This window comes from Haemaphysalis longicornis, unplaced genomic scaffold, assembly GCF_048455015.1.
Source record: "Haemaphysalis longicornis isolate Haplotype H1 unplaced genomic scaffold, Haemaphysalis longicornis Haplotype H1 scaffold_9, whole genome shotgun sequence".
Classification (NCBI taxonomy): Eukaryota; Metazoa; Arthropoda; class Arachnida; order Ixodida; family Ixodidae; genus Haemaphysalis; species Haemaphysalis longicornis.
The window spans coordinates 7,491,995-7,515,763 of NW_027526460.1; the positions used below are offsets into that span (position 1 = coordinate 7,491,995).

Genomic DNA, 23,769 nt, shown 5'->3' on the forward strand with positions numbered 1-23,769 from the left:
CGCGCTTTCGCAATGTTGATATCGCCAGCCCCCTTTGTCGGCACAGGTCTAAGATCTGATGGCGAACCAAGGGCGCAGCCTACTAAGCAGTCGTGATGGGCGAGCCGCTAAGAGGAGCCGGGTGCTCGCGGACGCAGTAGCAGCATCGCTGGCCGGTTGAGCCCGATCGTAAAACGGGCGCCGATCGCCGCAGGGCCAACGGCCACACTCGCAAATGAGGAGAAGCAGCCGGAACGCCGTGTCGCAAGAAGAGCCTCCCCCTCAAACGGCCGCGCAGCGGGAGGGCCCATGAATCAAGGGCCACTTTTCCGGGAGAAAATGGAAGCGCACCACCTACGGTCCTCGGAAAGCGCCGAAAGCCGGAATCGCCGCAGAGGGAGAGAGGTCTCGCCAATCGCGCGTATTGAGCCGCCGTATCACGCTCGATACGATCGATGACTGCTCGCAAGCGGAAACGCCAAGCGGCCAGGTTATTTCCATTTTCGGTGCGATGATAAGGGCTCCCATTCGCGTCTTCGCCTCCTCCAAGTGAAGCAACACGGGTCCCGATACAACTGCCAGAGCTTGCTGGTGGTTATGCAGGAGCGCAGTATTCTTTTGTTCTTTTCCTTCCCGTAATGTCAAGCGTTCGCCAGCGCCACGTGTATGTAGCTTCGCGAGCATCCTACGAATTCCCCCTCACGTCACGCCACTTACTGAATCAGAGCTAACGGCGGAACTTCTCCGACGGCGAGAAAAACAACGCGTGCCGATGTGGGCACCTTTAACAAATCCCGGAGCCACGTCTTTCGGAGGACCGACAAAAGATCCGTCTGCCCCGAACAACGCCGCCCCCACCCCTCCCCCCTTGTCCTCCTATGTCTAGCCCTCATCCCGTGACTGAGTATTTTTTTTTTTTTTGTTTTTGCGTCTCTGTACCTCAATCATTAAGGCACCGCCGTCGACCTCAAGAGACGCTGTGACCTGCAAGAATTCACTTACAAAAGACGCAACGCACGCTATTTCGGCACGCCGGCTCTGCGCTCTTCAAGTAAGACAGCAAACCCGTGTAACCTTTTTTTTTTTTTTCTTGAAGGTCCCGCGTTCTTATCAGCTCCGCGTCCTGCCTCGAACGTGCGCTGCAATTGACACCAACGCCAGGCCCCTGGCACTTCGTCGAACTCTTTCATATGCAAAGCGACCACCTTCCCGTGGCTACCGTGAGGAATCGCAGGGGACGTCGAACCGAAGTGCCAAAGTAGGGCTTCCTCAGAGCTCTGAAGTGATCGGGGCGAGTTCAGAAGCCGGAGCGTCAACTGCAGGTCACGTCGCCAGCGCTGCACGGCCGAAGGTCGGCAAAAGGAGCGTCGAACGCCACGAGACAGCCCTGCGTCGCCATCTCGTCTTCATTTCCCCCGTAGGGACAAAACAAAGGCTGCGACCTCAGCCAAAACTAGCCCTTCTTCGGCAGAGGGAAAAAAAGAAAAAGAAAGCGGGTCAATACTACAGCCACACAAGAATGAGACGGGCACCGCCTATTCCTTGTGGCCTGCTGCTCGTTACGGAGATACCTACACAAACTTAGTAGCGTGCTTGCTTTTTTTTTTACTCACTCCCCCTCCCCTTTTCGCGGCGCTTCCGTTTCTTGCAGCGGGAGCCCCCTTTGTCTCTCTCGCGGGTCAACTATCAGACAACTGGTGCGCACGCCAAGCTCTCCGTGCCCAAGTCATTCCGCAAACATATCCGTGACTCACAGGCGCGGCGCCCACTTTGGGATAAAAACGCCGCAGTGCCGAAAGGGCGGCCGCCCCGGATAAAATAAGCCTCCGGACCCCTCCCGACCGAACAAAACCTTGACATTACCGCGGCGTCACGCGGGGACGCAAAGCGGTATAGCGCGCGTATGCGGTCATCCTGGAGTGACGTGCGAGCGGCCGGACGGACTGTACTATAACGTAAATGCAACGCCCAGGACGAGGAAGTGCAATTCACATGAACCAACGACGAAGCACGGCGCGAACTCTGCCGATATCAACGGAGCTTGCGCCCCCGAAGAGAAAACACGTGTCAATCAGCCATATTTCCCCGTGTGGCTAGTGGTCAGGAGGGAAAAAAAAACAGCCCGTCACATCAACCGCGTCAAATAAAGCCACCGAAATTAAATAACCCAAACTCACAAGAAAACAATGGTAGAAATTCTGATAATTGTAATCCAGAATTTTTTCAAGCCGCTCTGCTAATACACCAAGCCCCTTTGAAGTCGGCTTCACTGCTGAACACAAATGCATTGCTAGAATAGCCCATTCATGCGTCTTTGCTTCTATTTCTTTTGTTCATTATAACTTATTCACTATGAAGATACTAATAATCTACATTGCCACTATCAAACAAAAAATAGTGTTTAATACAATTCCTTCCCGACAATTTGCCATCTACAAATATTTATGGTCAGGAAATAGGGCTGTTGCCTGCAGCTAACTACTACTGGCACAACAAAATCCCGCTCCATAGCAGCGATTACTACTCGAGGCCACACAGTTAGCCGCGATGATCGATTTTGACACCATTCCACTTAATTAAATGGCAGATCATAAAACTTACTTCAAAGTGCGTTTCAACTGTGAGAGTTGTCAGAACGTCCACACAGAAAATTATTCGATGTCACCACGCCAGCCAGGGCAGGTTTCCCACTGCCAACGTTGCAAGAGCAGCGAGAAGAGAACGCTTGCAACGCGCGCGAAAAGCCAAACTATGGTTATCAGTATTATTTACAATCTAAAATACACTAGGCGTCGTGTTCTGTAGCGGTGAAAAAGCACTACACGTATTTTCCAAAATGATTAACCCCCTTTGGTCCGAGATTGTCCAGGAATTGTGGGACGCCTTTTTCAAAATTGTATTGAAAGCAAGCACTGTGGGAAAAAATTAAAAAAAAAAACAGCGAGTCATGGCACACACCCCACACACATGTGGGCATTATATATTACGCGTTTTCTCCTCTTTCTTTAATCTCAGGTCCAACTTCCGAGGTTAAGACGTGACCAAATTAGGCATTTGGTTATGTTGAGTGAGACACGTTTCTGGACAAGGTGATTCACGTCGGATTTGAAAATGATATATATGAAAATGACACAAAATGCCACATGACTGACGCAAACTCACAACTGCTTAATTTTACCGAAACATTCCCCCTAAATACTCTTGCGCATTCATAGAAACGTATTTTAAATAATACGTAAAATTAGCAACTCGATACAGTTGAATAAATGTTTATTCCTCCTCCTGAGTATAACCAACGACTGTCCAAAAATGATATTTATTTTAGAAAAGGTACGGGAAGGACACAATCACACACACGCTTGCGGGTGTAAAATACGTGTCCGGTAATGGATGGGCGATAGCGCACGGGTCGTGTGCAGTGTAAATGATTTTCTTTCTTTCTTCTTTCTTTGAGGACACAGCGCAATTTTACAAGGGTGTGGAATTTGCACGCGTATGCACAGGTCTTGTCGCTTCTTACCCGTTTTGCGTACTAAACTTTTATCCTTTAAATAATCACCACGCCACCTTCAAAAAGCACCCTTCGACGTTCCCGAAACCGCAGACGACTGCACTCAACAATAAGAAAAGTGCAATGTGTGGAAGCAATGTTTAAAACACGTTTCACACTGAAGCGGTGACCACAGCGAAGATGTTTCGTGGAATTAAACCAGCGCATTAACCCGCAACGGCCGCTGATTATTGCGTTTCTAGAGGAAACGAGCACGCAGAGGTTACTATGTCATTGCTTAATGCCAAACGAGCACACATATTGGTTGTTTTGTCGTGTACAGCACGCGTCTTGCGCCGCACGCAACGTGAAAAAGCAGACGACGCGAGAGCGCCATCCACACTAGGAGCGGTTCGTCCCGCCGCCGCCAGGGGCCGACTGTGTTCGCGCTCGGGGCGAATAATCCCCCTCGGCTTCTTTGATGACAGGTTTGACGCGGAAGGTACCGCCATGCGCCAGTTTCGTATTATCACAGAATCATATAAAACTAAAGAATTAAAAAATATATATTCGCTCCCGCTCCAATGAAAGTAAAAACAGTTCAGTTCCTACTTCTTCACCATGAGGTACAACAGCTGTCGCAAGTCGACAGTGACTCCGGTGTCTAGCGTCCGTCTTTATTTATACAAAAAACGAAACTTGGCAACGTAACAATGAATGGTGGATGAACCTAGACATAATCCAGTACTGTTGCTACAGCGTTTTTACAAACGTGCCACAAACTTTACTAAGTCAGTCGTGCCTAAGCGGCCGCGTTTAGACAAGCTAAAAAGTACAGGCAAACACGAGCAGTATGCACGTCCAGGCAAGCGTGACATAAACAACAACGATTCAGCAAAAGCACTCAGTCGCAAAAACAGCCGCCACACTCGTGACGTTTGCCGGTGACGATTAGTGCTCATAATAGCGCAGCACAAACCCGCGATGGTCTCTCAAACAGGACGTGCGTGAGCTGTGTCAGACACAAACAAATGATAATACGCTGACATTCATACGCAATGAATAAAATTTGCGCATGGCCGCGAGATACTGACGCGAGGTCAACCTGCCGCGAGTCAAGGGCAGAGGAAAAGGAAGAAATAAACAAAACCGGGGCAGCCTAGTACGATAAGGAGGCACCTACAGACACCGTATCGTGACAGTGTATGACGACAGCTCTCAAATATGTGCCCCGTAGAAGAAAAAGCTTAGAAAAGGCACAGCCACTCAACATTTCTCGCGATCGAGATACGACGAAGTGCCCGTGTGGGCTTGATCCTACAACTTGACCGGCGCTGTGATCGACAGTCTGGCTAATGACAACTATCACGGTTGCCCGGGACAATCCACCGCCACCATATTTTCAGCACCCTTCCGCAATGAGCTTAGTAGAGTGTACTAGAAGGATCTAGTAATCGACGCTGTCACATTCGACGACTCGCTCCACCGGGTGATTTCACTTGCCCTCAGCGCTCGAAAGCGACCAGCATGCCAACCATTCCCATGCGTGTCAGGAAGAATTTAAAGATGAAAACTGCAACAGTCTGTCGCCGCCTGCAAGCCATTTCCTGGCAAGAACGAACGCGATACACTGCCGCGAACTGTCAGGCTATCGGATTATTCGACGCAGCAATTTACACCCTGAATGAAATACCAGCGTAGATTTCTTTAGGGTTAACGGAAGACACCCGTCTTCAGCAGCATATCAGACGACACCTACGTCGCACACACTGTAACGCCGGCAAGCACAAGTATTTTGTACGCGAGGCGCCGTTGTTCAACTTTATAATAAAAATCATTACTCACCAGACGTATTTCTTTCGGGGCTGGCGAGCTGCGGATCATCCGCCATGTCAGATTTCAGATCAGCTGCGCATGCGTGTAAACACTCCTCACGCGACCACACCTACATGACCACCTCTGGCAAGGAGCTTTCCCTCCGACAGCGCGCCTTTTGACAGTGCTCACAAATAAAGCACGTCCAACTGGTTTCACAGGCGCTGCAAGGCACGCTTAATAGAGATCTGTTGTCCTAAACTAAACGTCCAAATCTTCTCAAAAAACAAATATCAACAATGCCAAATAATTTGTTTATTAATTCCAAGCTGAAATGGATAGTTTGGTAACTGCATCTAAATGTATCCTGAAAGATTACTTTGAAAAGTTATAAATTTGTGCTGCCACCTAACGACGTAAGCCCAAAGCCTGCCGTGATCTGTCTGTACGAAAGTATGTACAGGTATAATCGGGAAAAGAGTAGTCCCTCCGCATAGGCTTGATTTTGTATCCGTGCAATGTTCCCGCCACTAAGCCCTTTAGGCGCTAGCTGTGGGACAGATTTAGCGTCGTTGATAGCGGGGTTCAGAGCGCTGAACGCTGAGAATGCACCTGTATTCTAACCGGAACGAAAAAAATACATGGTATTTTCAGCGTAAATTGTTGCAAACAACGTTCAGACAGAGCAAAGGTAGACTGGACACCACAGTTCATTGCTGCGGTGTCACCATGTGGAAACGTATGTTTCGTTTGGTGCTCTCGGATAACGGTACATGAAATGGATGATGGAATCAGCATTTCCTCTCAATGCATGGATTCATCACTGACGAGGTTCGTACCATTACGTATTCGCATACTGGCGGCCGCACGCCAGGTCGTTTTTTCAACCACGATCATGTTGTGTTTAGCTGACGCGCGTGCCTTTCGGCCTGACTTTTTTTTTTTTTTTTTTTTTGCGGTTTCAAATTGTGGTTTCTGCTTGTAGCGATCCCGATTAAAGCCCTAGCGTTTATGGCGTGCGTAAAAACATCTTGCGTGCCCACGTAACATGGTGAGAACACACGCTGCGCGGTTACAGGAGGGCGGTACGCTTAATTAGTCTGCAGCGTGACAGCTGCAATATCGATTTTCACCTTGGAGCGATTGCTCAGTGCTGCACAGGTCAGCTATCACAGTGTCATTCCAAGTTGTGTTTGTTGTGAAAGCTGACGACAAGGTCTTTCGGAGTTACAAAAACGGATGAAATGGCTATTTCGCGCGCCATTTTTTGTTTCTTTTTAGCGTCGTACGCAAACCTGTTCACGTTGACGGTATGGCGGCTGAACCAAAAGCACTCGTACTGTACTTAAGGGCGGGCCGGTTTCGTTGCAGCAAGTTCAGCACAAAACCACTGAACTGCATTAAAAAAGTGTGCAAGATGGTAAAAAACACAGCTCAGCTATTTATTCCATGTTTACAAGAGGGAATTCTGGTGGCCACCATAGCTCAGTGGTTAGAGCACTGGTCTCGTAAACCAGGGGTCGTGAGTTCGAACCTCACTGGTGGCTTCGCGTTCGCTGTAGTTTTTTTCCTAATTTACATTATGATTGCCGTTTTGTGTTTGTAGTGATGACAGACACATCACGGCGGCTGGCACACAACGCTGAGAAACGAAAGCGCTTGTGGGCGGTTCGCCAATGTGGGCACATTCTCGTACCTCAATTCAGTGCACATGTATGTGTCAGCTGCACCTCCCTTTGCAGGTTACGCGTAGCGTACTCCCAAAGACCAGCATGATCGCCAATGCAAGTTTCCAGGCATACACCATTCGAAACATTTCCATCCCCGGGATTTTCGGAGACACCACCTGTGACGTCTGGAAACAGCCCCAACATGTTCTGTTCCAGCTGGCCAACACCTGTTTCTGTATATCTTACCTGGCTCCAAATGGACGATATGGGACCCTGTTTCTTCATGCCCTTCTCATTTTAGGTCTGTCGTTCGAGCAGTTCCCATGCTGCCGATTTATTACATGCTGTTGGTTCAACTGTCTTATTTGTAAAGAAGTCCGTTTGTGCAAAAAGCGCTGGGAGGGACGAAGGGCAAAGCAAATGGAGGGGACACTGGCTCCTTTGCTCTGCCCTTCATCCCTCCCAGTGCTTTTTTCACAAATGGATGGCCAACTCGCCTCAAAAACCACACTCCTGTAAAGAAGTGTATTTTTCTAATGGAAAGATGGGCATGCATACACATTCTTCAGAGTGCCGTGACTGCACAGGGCTAGATGTCAGCACGGAAAAGCACATAGCGCTTCATTCCTCGTTAACCTGGTTAACTACGTGCTTGTCATAAGAAATAGCATAACTTCCCACATATCACAGGTATGAGAAAAGGCAAGGCAGACGTTTCGTACAGTGTCATTCAATCAAATTAAGCAAAGTGAGGCGATCTTGGTATTGCTTCTCAATAAAGGTTGGCCAACTAAGGGTTGACCAACTGAGGAAATTTCGGGCAAGAATGGACTCTGCAAACTCACGACAGAAGGGGCTGGAAATCCTCGGGGGATGCCTTCGCCCTGCAGTGGACGCAAACAGGCTGATGATGATGATGATGGAGGTGATAATGATGAAAGTGTTAATCTTGCTCCACACTAGCATGAAGTGAAGTACGAGGAGTAGATCCACTCATAAGGGTGGGACACTGCGGCATTCCTGCCCACTCCTCTCGAATGGAGGGGGCTGTGAAAAACATATTTATGCTTCAAGTGAGAGGCAGTAGCATTCAATCCCCAGTGGAATGGCGGATGGGATTATCAGGTTGCTTCTAGTAATGGACATTTGTAAGGATATCAGGGTTCGGTTGTTGAACCACAAGACTTGCACTTGAGGGCAATGAATACAGAGCCACGGACAAAGGTGGAACGTAGGGGTGTTGTACTATGTAGAGTGGGGAAATGGGAATAATGAACACAGGATGGAGGTTGAAAGAAATAAAAGAACTAAACAGAAATGGCAGCGAAAGTGTGGGCAAGTCCTCCGCTGTTCCAGTACGGTCAGAATCATGAGATATAGGACACACATGAGGGAAAGCCAGAACATGCTCACATGTGTAGCCCGCTGTAGCTTGTGGCAAGTAGTCCGTTATACCTCGGTCATGGGCGCCATCGATGGTTTCCACGTGTACTGGAACAATAGGCAACCCCGCCGTAGCAAGAACAGATGTGCGGTGCAGTGGCGTACACGAATGGCCGGCGCTACGGCACGAGCCCTGGTGACCAGGCAGTGTAGATGGCGAGGAGCCGGTGCAGCAGCAGGGGCACTTTTGCAAAGCGCCGTTATGACCTCAAATGAACGGCGGCAGCAAAGGCAAACTGGCTCCCAGGCGTTCAGTACGTGAAGAGTGTGAGCTCCAGACTGGAAGTTTAACTGGAACCATGCCTGTCGCCACCAGTCAGGTCTACGGATGACTTGTTTCGGTCTTGCAAGGCACAGGAAGCAGTGCTGTCGTCGTGGGTAATGTGATGAGCTACTACTAGGAAACGTGCGTCTAGAAGTAGCGGTAGAAGGCGAATGGGAAAAAAAAAAAAAAGAAACCACCCGCACGCGGTTATGTGCCGCGGGAGAAAAGACACGTGCCAAGAGGAGAGGACGAGGAGGAACGTGACGGGCAGCTCGGCTTACGGAAGTTCTGGGTGCATTGGCCAAGAACAGCTAACTCGCCCACTGACACTGCCCGTGCTGCTGTGCCAGTCGTTGCCATCTGTACCGCCTGGGCACCAGGGCTCGCACCATAGCACTGGCCACCTGTGTGTGCCTCTGCACTGCACATCTGTCCTTGCTGCACTGGGCTACTTTGCCTATTGTTCCAGTCGATGTGAGAACCATCAGCATCACCTGTACTGGGCACATGCTACAACCGACTACACACGGTCTGGTTTTCCTATACGTGGGTCCTATTCTCCCGATCATCACTGAACTGGGACAGTGGAGGACTTGCCCACGTCTTCATCACCATTTTTGCTTTGTTCTTTTATTTGTTTCAACCTCCATCATGTGTTGCTCATCCCCATCTTCATGCCCTACATAATACAATGCCTCTGCGTTGTATTATTCAGGAATTCAGTAATGGTATCCCAACCTGTTGCTTACCTGAGGGGAGACACAACTTTTCACGAGCATATCTTAGGAATATGTGCTTAGATCTAGCATTTTAAGGTTTTGTTATCGTCTTCCTCTCTATAAGCTGTTAACCACAGACTCGTGTATGCATTCATAACCATGTGGATTGAACCGGAAAAAAAAGTCACAGTGAAATTCTTTGGCAACTGCTCTTGTGTTTCCAGAATTAAAAAGGCCAGTAAACACTTACAGGCATGCAGGTGGTTGCATGGGCCACTCTTTTCCTGCCGCACTTCAAGTGTTCACTCTATGCCCTTGCGTGGTCAACATATCTCTGCTGTGCCCCTTCTCTCTTTCTCTCCCCCCTCTGCCTCCCTTTCTTCTTCTTCAGGCTTCCTGCTCAATTCAACTTGGGCATGGAACGTGATCTGTGCTCCAGACATGTTCTCCTGGAGCTTTAGCTTCATGATACTCAACATGGTGCAGACCATGTTCCTCTTGTACACCATGAGGCAGGTCAAATTTGCTCGTGAGCTGGAAGATATCTATGTGCTCATGTTCCAACCTTTGCAGGTAAGGAGGGTCCAGAGCTGATCAAAGCCTGAGTATATCTGCACTCAGAGATGCCATGTACCATGACCAAGTCATGATGTTGTCAGAAACATCCAAGCAACAATTGTAAGCGTACACAAAATACTTGGGATATGAACGTGTCCAGCTCTTCGTCCAGAGCCTTATCTACCGGATTGCCAGGTATAGCGCGGCATTTCCAATTATGCAACAAGGCAAGATAGAGAGGAAGAAAGAACTGGGAAGCTTACAAAAAGAATTTCATAAGTCCTGGGAGTAAATGCAACCAATAATGGAGGAAATAATTAGAATTTTGTATGAAGCTCAGAAAGTCGGAGCAAACATCCTGGCGGCAGAGCCCCATCTTGGGAGCCCCTAATGAAAAAAGAGCTGGCACAGATGAAGCAATCCCCAGAATGCAGAGCGGCATCTCAGGGAACTGATATCAGAGCCTAGAAAGATGTCGATGGGCCAGCAGGTAATGTTCAACGGACTTGTCGTCATTGCAGCTGCTGCACAGAAGTGATTGTGCCAGATGAGACCTGTGAAGGCACCCCCATTGCGTTGAGGCACACGACAGCGAATGGCAGTTAAAATAGCTTCACCGGTTGCTGAAGGGAACCATATTGAATTCTAGGGGAAATTTCAGGTGGTGAAAATCTCTCAACATGGCCACCCACCACACCTCCTTCTCCTCCTCCCGTTCATCAGCCCTTTAGCTATGCACCATTACTTTTGCCGGATTGACCACTACACTTCAGTTTCTGTATGGACACCTTATGACGATCACTCCTGGCACCCTCTTCCAGATCCAAAACTGTTTCTGCTACCAGAAACATCAGGATTTGGGAGTCCCATAATGTTTGCTGAGTGGGGAAGCAGTCTTCTCTGTACACTTCATTCTTTCTTGTTAAAGGGCCACTCAAGTGTAAGAACAGGTTGTTCCATATCGGTAGATTACAGTGCAGTGAACACAAATATACTTACTACCCATGGCAACAGATGTCGCTTAATAATGCAGGGAATGTCATAAGTGTGAAACTATGTAATATTGCTGCCCTGTACACCTTCCCACACTATCATCTGCATAGTCGCAATGTTTGTGAATGGTGAAACAGGACTGAAGGAGCTTGGTAAACTTTTTAATGAAACAAGCAGAAGGTAGGGACATTTAAATTTAAAAAGAATGATGCGGAAACTTCTGCTATGTGTATGACTTTAAAAGGCGCGAACTTCAGCGCCTAAACATTATTATTAGCCAGGGGGTAAGTAATTTCAGTCACCCATTTTGCATTGTCGTGCACAAATGAGAGAGCCAGCACTATCTTTTTACTATCGGTGCCTATCTATAAACGACTACTAGGATCAAGAGTATAAAAGTACTGGCATGCTGAAAAATCATAAGGGTTTCTGTCTACCCCCTCTGCGAGGTGGCCGCACCACCTTGCTCGAATGACTTTGTAGGCGGTCCCTCTTCATGATGTGTGGCATGCTCTTTTGTTTCACAGAACGATGGAACAGAAACAAAAGCGAAAAATGCCAGGCTTAATTACTTCTTTGTAAACAACTCCTGTGTTGCCGTATAACAAAAGGCATGAGTGTTCTGAAAGGTGCGATCTCTCGCTTCAAGAAAAAGGTCATGCAGCCCTTAGTGTACTTGTCTAACTTTCTTCCTTTTCCTCCCTTCAGGTTCCTCGTCTGCTGTTCAAGAAATTGGTGAGCCTCGAGTATGCACAGATATGCAACCTCCATGCTGGAGAAGCCTATGCCATGCAGAACCTGACAAAGACAGATCGCTTGGGCCTGTTAATTGCAGGAAAGTGAGTGGTGATTCTGCATGCACGACTGTTTTCTCACGAGAAGACTAGAAGGCAAACTTAGTGACTATAGTCATTCACAGTCTGATATACTCCCTGGGTTGGTTTGTGTGCGTATCATTTGCGTGTGGGCAAAAGAAATAGTTCTCAATTTTGCCACAGAACCAATTTGTTGCCCATTGTCATCATCAACAGCCTACTCAGGTCCACTGCAGGGCGAAGGCCTCTCCCGTTGGCCCCCAACCACTCCTGTCCTGCACTGCTCGAGTCCACTGTTGGCCACCGAATTTCCCTATTTCATCCCTCCATCGTGTTATTGGCCTTCCCCTTCTTCTGGACCAATCTCTTGGTATCCTGATTGTCTGTTACACTAATTGTCCACCAGTTGTTGGTTCGTCTCACTACAGCCCAAGTCCTTTTTTTTTTCTTTACTTGAACTATGATATCATCTACTCGAGTTGTTCCCTGATCCAGGAAGCTCGTTTCCTGTCCCTAAGTGTTACTCCTATTATTATTTGTTCCATGGCCCATTCAGCCGATTTAAGTTTGCTTTCCAGTTGTTAGTAAGGCACCAAGTTTCAGCTCCATTATGCTATCGCTGGCAGATGCACTGCACTGACTATATATTTTTCTTTTTATATGATCGTTTTCTTTTTGTTTGTTTGTTTGGCTTCCCTGTGTTGCTTTGGCGTCATGCAGCAAAGCCAATGTTAAAGTACGTTTCTCTTGGTGAAACAAGTTCGTGCATGATGGCCAAGCAAACTTCAGCTCGCGAGTGTGGTATCATCTGACCACATTTTTTTTATTGTTCAAAAAACCTCAAACAGCAAAAGTGCACTTGAAGTGGGATTAACTAGCAGACACGATGCACTAATTATTTGAAGTAAAAAGTAAAAATCCCTATAGATATGACCAGTTGTGTCAGCGTGAAGGTTAAAATTCTATCATGCCAGTTTTTTCTCTCTTTTTTTTTTTTTGCCACTGGACATTTGTTTTTAGTTCAGTTCATTTCATTTGCTCCGCCTTAAAGGGACACTAAACTGAATAGGCTGGCTGAAATAAACACACGTTTCATTGTTCATCCAGTCAATAAAGCAGTATTGAACTTATAAAGCTTGAAAGAATAAACAATATCATGCGACATTTGCGGTGGCCACAACAACTAGCAGAGTGATGCGTATTCGAGTTGCGATGTGATTGGACGGCGTCCAAAATTGGAATTCAAACCAGTTTCTGTTTCAGTTCTGTGCAACAACATGCTTGGCATCCGATGTTATCGTTGGTTGGGCATTCTCTATATCTCTGGAATCGGCATACCACGCTTCTGCCATGTAGGATGCGTCAGATAAGCCTGTCAGCAGCACTTAGGATCGTAATCTTCACTAGCCGAAGCGTATGCAAACCACCTTCGCGTCATCAGAAACGCTCAACTGCGAGGTACTTTGCCCCCGCCTATAAAGCTTGCCTGGCTCGTCCCTGTGTTGTAAGAAGCGTGTTCGCACCAGGCCAAGAGTCGGCTGGTTCGGCACTGTGCCCACAAGAAGTCGCTGCTTATGTCAACACTACGCCAACAGAAACTCGCCTACGTGTCAGCGTCAGTCTGCACGCAGTCTGCCAACTTGCTCGTGGTGCAGTGAACGTTGCGGCGCAAAATGGTGAATTCAGTAAGATAACGTTACCTAAGTATTGCTTGTATTCACTGGCGATGCGCGCATGCAGGCAACCGTGTGAGTGCGCTGTCACTCGTTATGTCAAGCTCCACGGGATAGCTGTACTTGTCCGTGCTCGTTACAAACTCTACCTCACTGAACGCGAAGTATTGCCTCGAGTCCAATGTGAGTGCGATTAATACCTAACATCTCTGTTGACACCACCGTTGAGAATCGGTTTGAAACGGGGCAGGCGACGCACGCCAGTGTTTTTTTTTCTTCGGCGTGCGGGCACAGTGGCCCAAGTCTTGCCATGTCTGTGCTGCATTGGCCATGTCTGTTTCCAGTGTTGCCAAGTGAAGAAATTGACAGCTAAACTTTTCAACGAATACCACCTATAAAGAATTCAACAAATAATAGAGGTCCTATCAGGGATTCGAACTTGATAATTGCAGCACACTGCACCCAGTGCTTCAGACCACTTGGCCATAGCCACAGCACTGACGAGGAAAGAAATACGAAGTAATATATCGTATATCCCACTATTTTTTTTTTTTTTTTTAGTTTCAGCATTCCCAGAAGCTTAGATGACTATTTCTTGAATAACGCTTGTGCAGTAAGCGTCCACGAAATTCTCACGAATATTTTATTTCTAACGGCTGCATTTCTTTAGGCAGGAAAAGCGACCTCAAATGTGTGGTTGGGCTGCTGGCTGCTGTGTTAGTTCAGCCAGTGCAAAAAGCGCTTCCCGTACCTTGATTTTACCCTTTACAGTGAGAATTTTGGCTGATTTTAATTCTTTAGTACCTATATTAATTTTGCTGACTCTAATTCCACCTTTAATTGGCCTTGGATTAGCGCACCAGCGTACCAGCATTGACTAGCGTACCAGTCAGCGAAGCGTCATATGTGCACTTCTGTGGACCTGTGTACTTTGACTTCATAGACTTTACTGAGCTAACAAACTAAAGGCACATTCTTTCAGGCACAAATTGTGTCATGGCTTAGTTTCAACTGAGTGAACCAATTGCAACCACCCGCCAGTGGCCGGCCGACTGACTGTGTCGAAGGGTCGGCAAGCCACGCAGTGGCGCAGTCAAGCGAAGCCTGCTCGATTGAGCGTCATATGAAACATCATAGGAAATCGGCAAGGAGGATGCAGAGAGGAGGACAGCACTTTCAAATTGATTTTTATTCTCAATGAAGGTCGAAACATGGTCAAGGAACTTCAGACTACAATTTGTTCAAGTAATCCCGCAATGTTTACAGATCATTTCACAGATCATTTCAGTATCCCCTTAATTAAAGACCTCAAGGCATTACATAAGGGGGGGGGGGCAAACAAAATATGATCTAAGACGCAACGAAACACAAACAGCAGAAAAAAAAAGGAAACTAAATAAAAAGCGGTATGAACGAACATAGCAAGAACACTGGTGGCAAAAAACAGGGCTTATAACATAATCTAAAATGCATAGGTCAATTGCATTTGGTCAGATTATATGATTTTTTAGTTTATATCGAAAAGTTTGCGGTGATTGCACGTGACAATGTTGACGGGTGGGGTTTACCCCGGTGTTACGGCGTTGGGGGGAAAAAAAGTTGTTCATTGCAGCAGTGCGGCCATTTATTGGTGCTATGGGGTGGCTGTGGTTTATGCAGGATGGAGTTCTGTGTGAGGGTTGCAACAGGACATGCCATGACTATGGGTGATAGAAAAAGCGTGGATGAGGCACAGTTGAGAAGCGATACAGCGAGATTCAAGTGATGGTAGGCTTGATGATTCTTTTAGTGCGGTGACGTTGATATCGTTAGAGTAGTGGGAAAAAATAAAACGGGCGGTGCGGTTTATGGATTTTTTTTAAATTGTTAGCAAGGTATGTTTGTGAGGGGTGCCAAATTGAACAAGCATGCTTGAGTTTAGGTGGCACAAAAGTTTGGTAAGTAGCATTTTAATGTCTAGTGAAGCTAATTTCAAGTTGTCACGCAAGTATCTTAGTGCGCATGCGGCTTCCAAACAGATATTTTGTGTATGAGTTGTCTATGATAGTGACGATGACATAGTATGCCCTCTGAGGTGTTTATATGATGATGTAGGGCTCATTGGAACTGAGTCAATGCTGTAGGCGTAATGTGCTGTGCTAATTTTGCGGGTGAATGATGTTGCTTTATATTTTGTGACGTTTAATGACGAGTGAAATTAGGTTGAAATCAGTTGTAGATCACATTGAAGAGCAGTTTATCGGCTGGATTACACATAAGGGAGTATAAGACTGACATCAGGGAGAGGCGAGTCATAGGTATTAGCGCTTGTGTACTGCTTTCGGTTTGTTAAAAAGTTTTCTACCCAGAAAATTATGTTTAGAGGGATTCCAAGGTTATGCGGTTTAGAGATTAATTGGTTATGAGGGACACGGTCGGATGCTTTACGAAAATCTAAAAATATGGCATCAGTTTGAATATTTTCAACCATAAAGTGTAGTATATCGTGTGAATTCTTCCAGTTGAGTTTCACGTGACAATAATTTCCGGAAGCCATGTTGGTGATGATAGAAAAAGTGGATGGATTCCAGATGAGTCATTAGGCTTGACACTATGATTGTACCAACAATTTGGATGGGGTGCTTGTTAGGGAAATAGGACGGTAGTTTGCTGTAATCACGCGATTACCTGAGGTGTTTCTAGTGGATAAATGTTTGATATTCGGGGTGAGCATGTTTGTGACTGAATGCACTGTGCCATAGGGCTTGAAAAAGTTTTCAGCTTTTTGCAATGAAACATGAATCATTCCATTTTTGAAGTTCAAGCTGAACAACATTTAGTGCCTTGCACATACGGGCACATTGTGTCATTGGAGATGATGCAGAGACACCGTGGTACATTTTTCTTTGTCCCTGTGTTTCAGAGTCAGTGTTCTGACGGATCATCACTTCTTGCACTACATACACCCACGTCAGTTCCTGGACTCTCCGGAATTTGAATCTACAAGGCCCGGGGTTGATGACAAATTTAAGGTGATTGGGGGGGCACTGGGGCTGTCTATTACCTGCCATTCAGTAATTAATTTTTTTATAGGGTGCACACTTGTTAAGACTACATTGCCTGTGAGCTTACCTGCCATGCTTGGATGCAAAGCAACAGAATTTACAGACTCTGTGCACGGTAATCATGGTTGCAATGTTGCTTGCTCTGCTTGTCTGTGACATCATGATTCGCTGCTCAGCTGATGACTGATCAGCTAGCTTTATACCTTAATGTGTGCTACATTACCCAAGCTTCAGAGGTTGTAAGAGCTATAAAAAAAGGCAGGCTTTGCATCCCTTAAACCTTTAATAATCAAGTTGCTTTTCAAAGAAGAATGTCCATTCATGAATTCCCTTTTTTTTAATATGTTGCAACTTGGAACTGACATTTTATACAGGAGAAAGGCAATTTACATTACCTGTTGCATCAAACATCTTACTGTATTCATCTGCTTAGTGAGCGCACTCGTGTAATGAATGCGTTCCGTATTTTGGGTTGTAAAAATGCGCCTAAAAGCAGCATTTACGGTTTCCCGCCACCGCATCTTTTTGTAATCACCTCGTTCAGGCAAGACCTGTTATCTGATCCCCTTCAACGCACCATCGTGCCAGCATTTTTTGACCTTGAGTGCTGATAGCAGAGCACACTCGCTGCAGCATAACTCCACATATAGGAAGCCTTCAGGTGTAATTTAAAATTCAGTTCCTCATTTTTAACCAGCTTCCACTACATGGCAAAAGTCGTGATGTGATAAAGTTTATGGCTCTGACGTTTTCTTTAAAGGGACTGTGCAGACAAAATATAAGTTTGGTTCATTCAAAAGATTGCCTTTTTAGAATCATACTAACACCACTTTTAACGCACACCTCACTCAAATAAACTATATAATTAGAAAAGAAGGAAATGGCCATGCAACCTACTAACTCATTTCCCGCAACAGAACCTATGGCGTCATATGCCCAGGTGTGCGATTGGCTGAGGCCGGCAAAAGCAAATGCAAATTAGGCAGGTCGAACTTGGCAGCTTGCCGAACAAGCTATTCACGCTTAAATGTTATGCATATTCATTTTACAGCAGTAAGAACGGTGGGGTAAACAGTGAAAGCTAGGAAAATACACGTAAACATAGAAGTGCCGATGCACACTGCTGTTGGTACCGCGCGCTTGATGCTTGTTTTAGTTTACAGCAGTCCGCCGCTTAGGAGTTTTCTTACACAACGCTGGCCGATTGGTATAAGTGACGTTGTCTTACATGACCCTGTTTGCTGAGTATACCACATGTTTCACGAAACGATTACTTTCTACCGTAAAAAAAAACAAGTCAGGTGCAAATACGGTCAAAAACAAAGCAACGGCGGACAACAGTCCATGGCTCAGTATGGTATACAGTTAAACCTCGATGTAACGAAGTCGGTAAAATTCGTAATTTACTTCGTTACATTGAAATTTCGCTACATTGAAATTCGCGGTTATAATGAAGTGTTCATCCCGTGAAGCGTTTCCTGAAAAAAAAAAAAAAAAAAAGAAAACGTGGCGCGCATACACGGCCGGCGCACTGTTTCTGTTTCTATCGGTGCTTAATCGTCTACGCGGGCATCAGCGTGATCCGCATGGAGCGTTTTCTTCCCGAAAAAACGCGCCCCGGAAGCCACAGGCGCGCTGACGCAGCCGCGGAGACCACCCGCGCGATGCGGGTAGCTCCAGCGACCGATTCTAACCGCTCGCTGAAACGCAACTCGAGGGGCAAACGAGAGGGGTATGCGAAAAAAAAAAGCGGATAACGTGGGCGAAATTTTCACTGTAAAACTTCATACGCGCCGCCTACGAGAGCGCCCATCAAACATCCTTCGCGGCGGCCTTATCGTCTAGCCAGCCGGCATCCCCGAGCGCTTCGAAGCTCCCGCCATAGGGTGCGCGCCTCCCCATTGGCGAAACTGGTCAGGCTCCTCCCACTGCTGCGCGCAGCGTGGCGCAGCGCGAGTCACTTCCCGCCGCCGGCACGCAATCGCGGACGCCGGTGTGAAAAAAAAAAAAAAAAAAAAAAAAAAAAAAAAAAAAAAAAAAACGCGCGTGCAAGGCTCGTAAAGATTCACAAATGCCTGCTGGGACGACGAAACCCAACAAGCATGAGCGAACTCGAACGAAGTGCAAAGCGGCGGCTTGCGGCGGCGGCGGCGGCGGCAACGCCGGTGGCTTAGGCTTACCACCGCGGAGGATATTTGATGGGCGCTTTCGTAAGCGGCGCGTGTCACGTTTTACAATGAAAATTTCGCCCACGTTATCACCTTTTTTTCTCGCACGCCCCTCTCATATGCCCCTCGAGTTGCGTTTCAGCGAGAGGTTAGAAGCGGTCGCTGGAGCTACCCGCATCGCGCAGGTGGTCTCCGCGGCTGCGTCAGCGCGCCTGTGGCTTGCGGGGCGCGTTTTGCGTTTTTGCAGGGAGAAAACGCTGCGTGCGGTTCACGCTGATGCCGATTAAGCCGTAGACGATTAAGCTCCGACAGAAACTGCGCCAGCCGTGTATGCACGCCACGCAGTTTGTAGGCAAGACTCCGTGGCTGGCTGCATCCGCGGCATTGGGCGACCCGTGTCGCCGTTCGCGTTTTATTGGGACCCCATTTCGGCGCTTGCGTCTCCCAAAATCTACTTCTCCAACTTAAATATCGTGCCTCGTTCTCCATGAAACTTCGTTACATTGAAATTCCGGCAAACGGGACTTCGTTACACAGAGGGTGAAAATACATGGTGTGCATACACTTGAAGTTACAAAAAATTCCGTGGTTCGTTACATCGAGGGTTTCGTTACATTGAAGTTCGTTACATCGAGGTTTAACTGTAGCACCATCTGGGGGGACCAACGGCAAGCAAGGCTGCAGAGCCTAATGATGCACTGAAAGTATGTTTGAATACCCGCCCTTGTGACTTTATAGCAGACGTCACGAAAACACACAATTTGGCAGGAGAATAAAAATTTTAGCCTAAATTGATTAATTTCTCAGTGAATATGGCATCGTTTGTTGCCGGACAAGTGCTGGGAGCACTATAACACACAAAATCTTTCGAATAAAACAAACTTGTATTTTGTCAGCATGGTTCTGCATCCGAATATGCAGCCTATCGCTGGCTGTGGAGTCTGCACATTATTTGCATTTCACAGAATAGTTTTGCAAAATGGTTACCGTGATGTGCAAGGGGCAGTAAAGTTAAATTTGGAGTGGGAAATATATGTGGGAATGATTACCTCACATAATAAACTCTACCCCAAAAGTGCTGGGATTTTCTGCGGGGGGGGGGGGGTAAAAAAATGTCTTCGTTATGCGAGTAAATATTTAGCTCTACCTACTAGTGGATTCTGCAAAAAAAGAGAAGGCTTTGTTAGAAAGCAAGATGAAGGTTGAGCACACGTTTCACACATGCACTGTTAGAGGGGCTAAACCTGGCCTTTTAGCACATATCGTTAGTACCCTCTCAAGCCTCTTGGAAAAGAACAGAGTCGCAATAATGCTACGGCCTTGAACAGAGCCTGAAATGCAAATATAATAATGAATAGGTCTGTTCTGCCTTGTCTGCTTAATAATAATAAAAAAAAAGACTTTCCTTATGAGCAAACCTTGTTGGAAAGCAAAAACGCCCGTGTGTACGAGATTTCGGCGCACGTTAAAGATCCCCAGGTGGTCAAAATTAATCCGGAGCCCTCCACTACGGCGCGCCTCATCGCCTGCGTTGCGTCGGCGCGTTAAACCCTACAATCATCATCAAACCTTGTTGGAAACCACTAAATCTACACACGAAAACAACAATTCATTACAAGTTGGGGCTATCATCAACTGCACAATGGCCAGTAGCTTATGACGCGCTGAAGTAGTTGCATATGTGCTAGCTGTGGGGAAAAAGCAGCAAATGCTGTTCAGGTCAGGGTGCAAAGGGCTAGAAAACTTTTCTCGTCAGGGCTGTTATTCTTGGTGATTGAGCATTATTGGTGCCAGTTGTCGGACGAATGCGCTACCCTTCCTTTGGCAGGTGTCCATCCTGGCTGTGACCCCGTGCCGGTACCTGTTCTGGCAGCGCTCCAACCTCGAGTACCTGCTGATCAAGGAGACCCAGCTGGCCACTGTCCTCTCCCTCCTCATAGCCAGGGACATCACCTCCAAGCTGTATGCTATGAACGAGAAGGCACGTCTCGCGCTCACACTGTCGCACACCATTGCACCTGCAAGCCATCTGTCTTACTCCGAAGCTGTCCTGTGCTCCTATGGCGAAATCTTTTGCCAGTTCGCCATAGATGGAATAAAAGTCAAGCAAGAGTAGCCTACTTAGTGGTGCACACGGTCGCAAGAGCAGCGATAGCAGCTATATGTCAGTTAAGTTTTTGAAATGTACCAAATAGCTGGGAGAGCAGATGTCGCTGTCTGTGAGACCATCACTGATGTGGTACCGTCTGTCGTGGGGCCCCATAGAATAGTGCACATGAAAAGACTACCATAGGGGCATTCCAAGGATACTGATTGAAGAAATGTCCATCATGGGCAAGAGGGGTGATATAAATGTTTAGCTGCAAACTTGAGGGCCTAACCACCAGGGACTCCACGATCAGTGGTGACATCATCAGTAGTAATCGTGTCATTTTGAATTATGGAGTTGTTTATTTCCTGTAATGCCCAATTTTGGTAACCCATGACGTTAGTGTTGTGCAGTGAAGTAGCAGTAGATGTGGAGCTAAGGAATACTGCGAGTGAATAGAAACTGAAATGGGAAAAGAAGTTTTTGCTCAAATCATTCTAATTATCTAATCAACCCTAATAATTCTAATTACCCCATCAATTAAATGCCCCTATGCTGGTTGGTCATGTCTTGGTCACAAGAATGTGGGCAAATCTTCCACTTCAATCAGTGAAGCTCAGGTGCTTTCTAGTTAAGCTATACCTGAGAACAAGTTAAGAATGGCAACAGCTCATGCACGACATCAGTCCACCTAAGCGATGGACCTGGATGTCAGTGGGCGCGTGCATTTTGAAATTTTTTTGCTATGAATGCGCGATATCGTCTGCCTTTTCTCACATAGTTTGTTTTTGTTGCTGCAGTAGTTTATAAGTGCGTTAAGTAAAAAAAAAAACCAAGGAAATGGCTCATGCGAAGTTCAAAATATTCCCAGTAATGCACTACTTGCGCCGTGTGGAGTAACATACGGCTGCGATGATGAGGCCCAGCGGCAACTTCCGTTGCCGTTTTAACTTGTGCCCGAGTATAGTACTTTCTTTTTAGCCTGCTCATAAAAAAAGCCGTGACAGGGAACAAGCTGCAACACAGAATTTTCCTTCCAGATTGTCACAGAAAAAGGTTCACACCTGGACATTCGTCTTCCCAGTGTCACTGGCTCGATGACGTATCGTGGTCAACTGCCGTCGCCAAGTGAAGGGAACACTCTGACATTTTCCCCTACCAACGCATACAAGTGTAATGAAGGTAGGCAGCAAGAAACGTATGAGTGAGCAAATGCGTGATGTCAGTTCATTTATAACTCATTTATGTTCACTTGAACTCTTGGGGCAGTGGTTTGCAAGTTAAAGGTATTGCAGATGTGCTTTTATGTCGTATAACGGCTCTGTTTCTCCTACAGCTTTTTGTCAAGCTTTTTGTCAGTTCATTAAATAAACTCAACTATGGCACTGCAGGCTGTCCATGTTCTTATTTGTGAAAAGTTTTTTTTGTTTTTTAGAGAGAGAGAGAGAGAGAGAGAGATAGCCTTTATTACATCAGGAAGACGTTAGGTCAAGTGGGGGAAGCGGGAGTAGAAGGTGGGATGTTCATAGCCTGGGACATCTTGAACATGGACAGTTCAAGTTGAAGCTGGTTGGCTCCTTACGAAGGCGGAAGAGGCCACGTGGGGTGAGGAGAGCAGGCTCACGGCTTTAAACTGCTCGCACTAGACCGCTTTCTAGAGAGTAGTGTGCAATTGTATAAAGGCAGCGTGGAGGGTTCCAGTGTATGCGGGTCGATGTACGAGGAGGAGGCATTTGGAGGAGGGTTGAAGTTTCTGTAACGCGTAAATTTCGGACAGTGCCAAATTAGGTGCTGGAGGTTATTGGTGGGTGTGAGGGAGGCACAGAAGGGACATCGAGGCGGCAGGGATGGGGTGTACCATTTACGGAATGTCTCTGGGGTTATTGTTGGCAAAATATTTGTTTCTAAAAATTTCGGGTGATCTTGGGAGCAGGGGCAGAGCAGATAAAAGATAAAAGGCGAAGGGGGGGGGGGCAGATAAAAGATAAGCTGAGTTTACACCTGCAAGCGAATGTGATGTGAGTGCCCTTTCTCTTTTTGTTTCAGTGTACACAAGCCAGGAGACACTTGTGCGAGAAACGAAGAAGAAGCTGAGGAGGTCTCGCAAATGGCAAACTTCGTCGGAAGAATAACTCTTATTCCGACCACAGTTGAACTCGAACGTGGCAGACGCCAAGGTGGTCAGAAAACTGCTGGATACAATCAGTAATTCAGTATGCGAAATTTGCATTATAGTGTGCAAGAATTTGCAAGGGAATGATGAGACAGTTCGATGTAGGCAGTTATCAGAATAAGGGTTTTAGTCTATATGGATATTTGCCTGTGTAATTGCTAAGAATTGTTTATTTAGCTTGCATTACCAAGCAATCGTTAATTCCAGTTCCTGCCTAAGTTTAATTCAGCATATATGTCAGCACTATATCTTAGAACAGCAAATTACTGTGCAAAAATTTCCGTGATGAAGATATGGTTATGTCTTTACTGTGACATTTGTAATTATAATGTTGTAGTTGTATGCTTCCAGACATTTGTGTCTCCGAATATCTAGTGTTGCTTCCCAAGCTGCACACGTGATAACTAGTACAACTTTTTGATTGCTTTTTCAAGTCTAGTCACATTACTGTTGTGTTCTTGTGCTTTAATAAATATAAATTGAACAATGCCACTTTTAGTCTTCGTTTTGAGGGGAGGCTTTCAGATATTTTCGATGTAACAAATTTGTAAAAAGCAGAACTTTACGTTGTTATATTGAAATTTCATTGCATAGAAACTCTGCAGCTCATGCAGAAACCCTACCAACGTACTTGCCAGTTGTAAGGAGCCATTCAGAAGACCCTTTATTTTATCTGAAAGTTATCTGTGACCTTATTTTTCACTTGTTTCGTTGTCAGAGATGGCCTTGCACTGTGTTCATAGGCCCATAGTAATTGCATGGCACCTTGCTGCCCAGTCGAACTCGCATAGCGACACTTTGAGGCTGCGTATGGGGCTCTGCCCTCTGCATCTCTATCACTGCCTGGGTCCCCTTGCAAGTTTCCAAATTCATCC

The 23,769-nt window shown here is 46.5% G+C and overlaps 2 protein-coding genes and 1 non-coding gene across 6 annotated transcripts in view; 2 read left to right on the top strand and 1 right to left on the bottom strand.

The window, feature by feature from the left end:
* The window catches only part of LOC144152645 (uncharacterized), a 93,359-nt gene extending 87,889 nt beyond the window's left edge, over positions 1-5,470 (bottom strand). For all 3 annotated transcript variants that reach the window (XM_077684011.1, XM_077684008.1, XM_077684005.1), the window contains exon 1: positions 5,315-5,470. In XM_077684011.1, the coding sequence (XP_077540137.1) occupies positions 5,315-5,360 (46 nt within the window). In that variant the 5' untranslated portion in view covers positions 5,361-5,470. The remainder of the gene's footprint in view (positions 1-5,314) is intronic.
* A 388-nt stretch (positions 5,471-5,858) lies between these two features.
* Positions 5,859-23,386, top strand: LOC144151399 (popeye domain-containing protein 3-like). 2 transcript variants are annotated; one of them, XR_013318866.1, is made up of 8 exons: positions 5,859-6,115; positions 7,027-7,255; positions 9,773-9,954; positions 11,641-11,771; positions 16,323-16,431; positions 20,461-20,594; positions 21,762-21,903; positions 22,768-23,386. XR_013318866.1 is itself a non-coding variant. In XM_077682440.1 (8 exons), the coding sequence occupies exons 1-8, from the start codon at positions 6,092-6,094 to the stop codon at positions 22,851-22,853; spliced, it is 1,056 nt and encodes a 351-aa protein (XP_077538566.1). In that variant the 5' UTR covers positions 5,866-6,091; the 3' UTR covers positions 22,854-23,386. The 2 variants fall into 2 exon arrangements, 1 of the variants encoding a protein (XP_077538566.1); XM_077682440.1 differs by having other exon boundaries at positions 5,866-6,115; positions 20,461-20,613.
* Positions 6,759-6,831, top strand: Trnat-cgu (transfer RNA threonine (anticodon CGU)). The gene has a single exon. It is a non-coding gene; the product is annotated as a tRNA-Thr (tRNA).
* Positions 23,387-23,769: the final 383 nt, after the last annotated feature.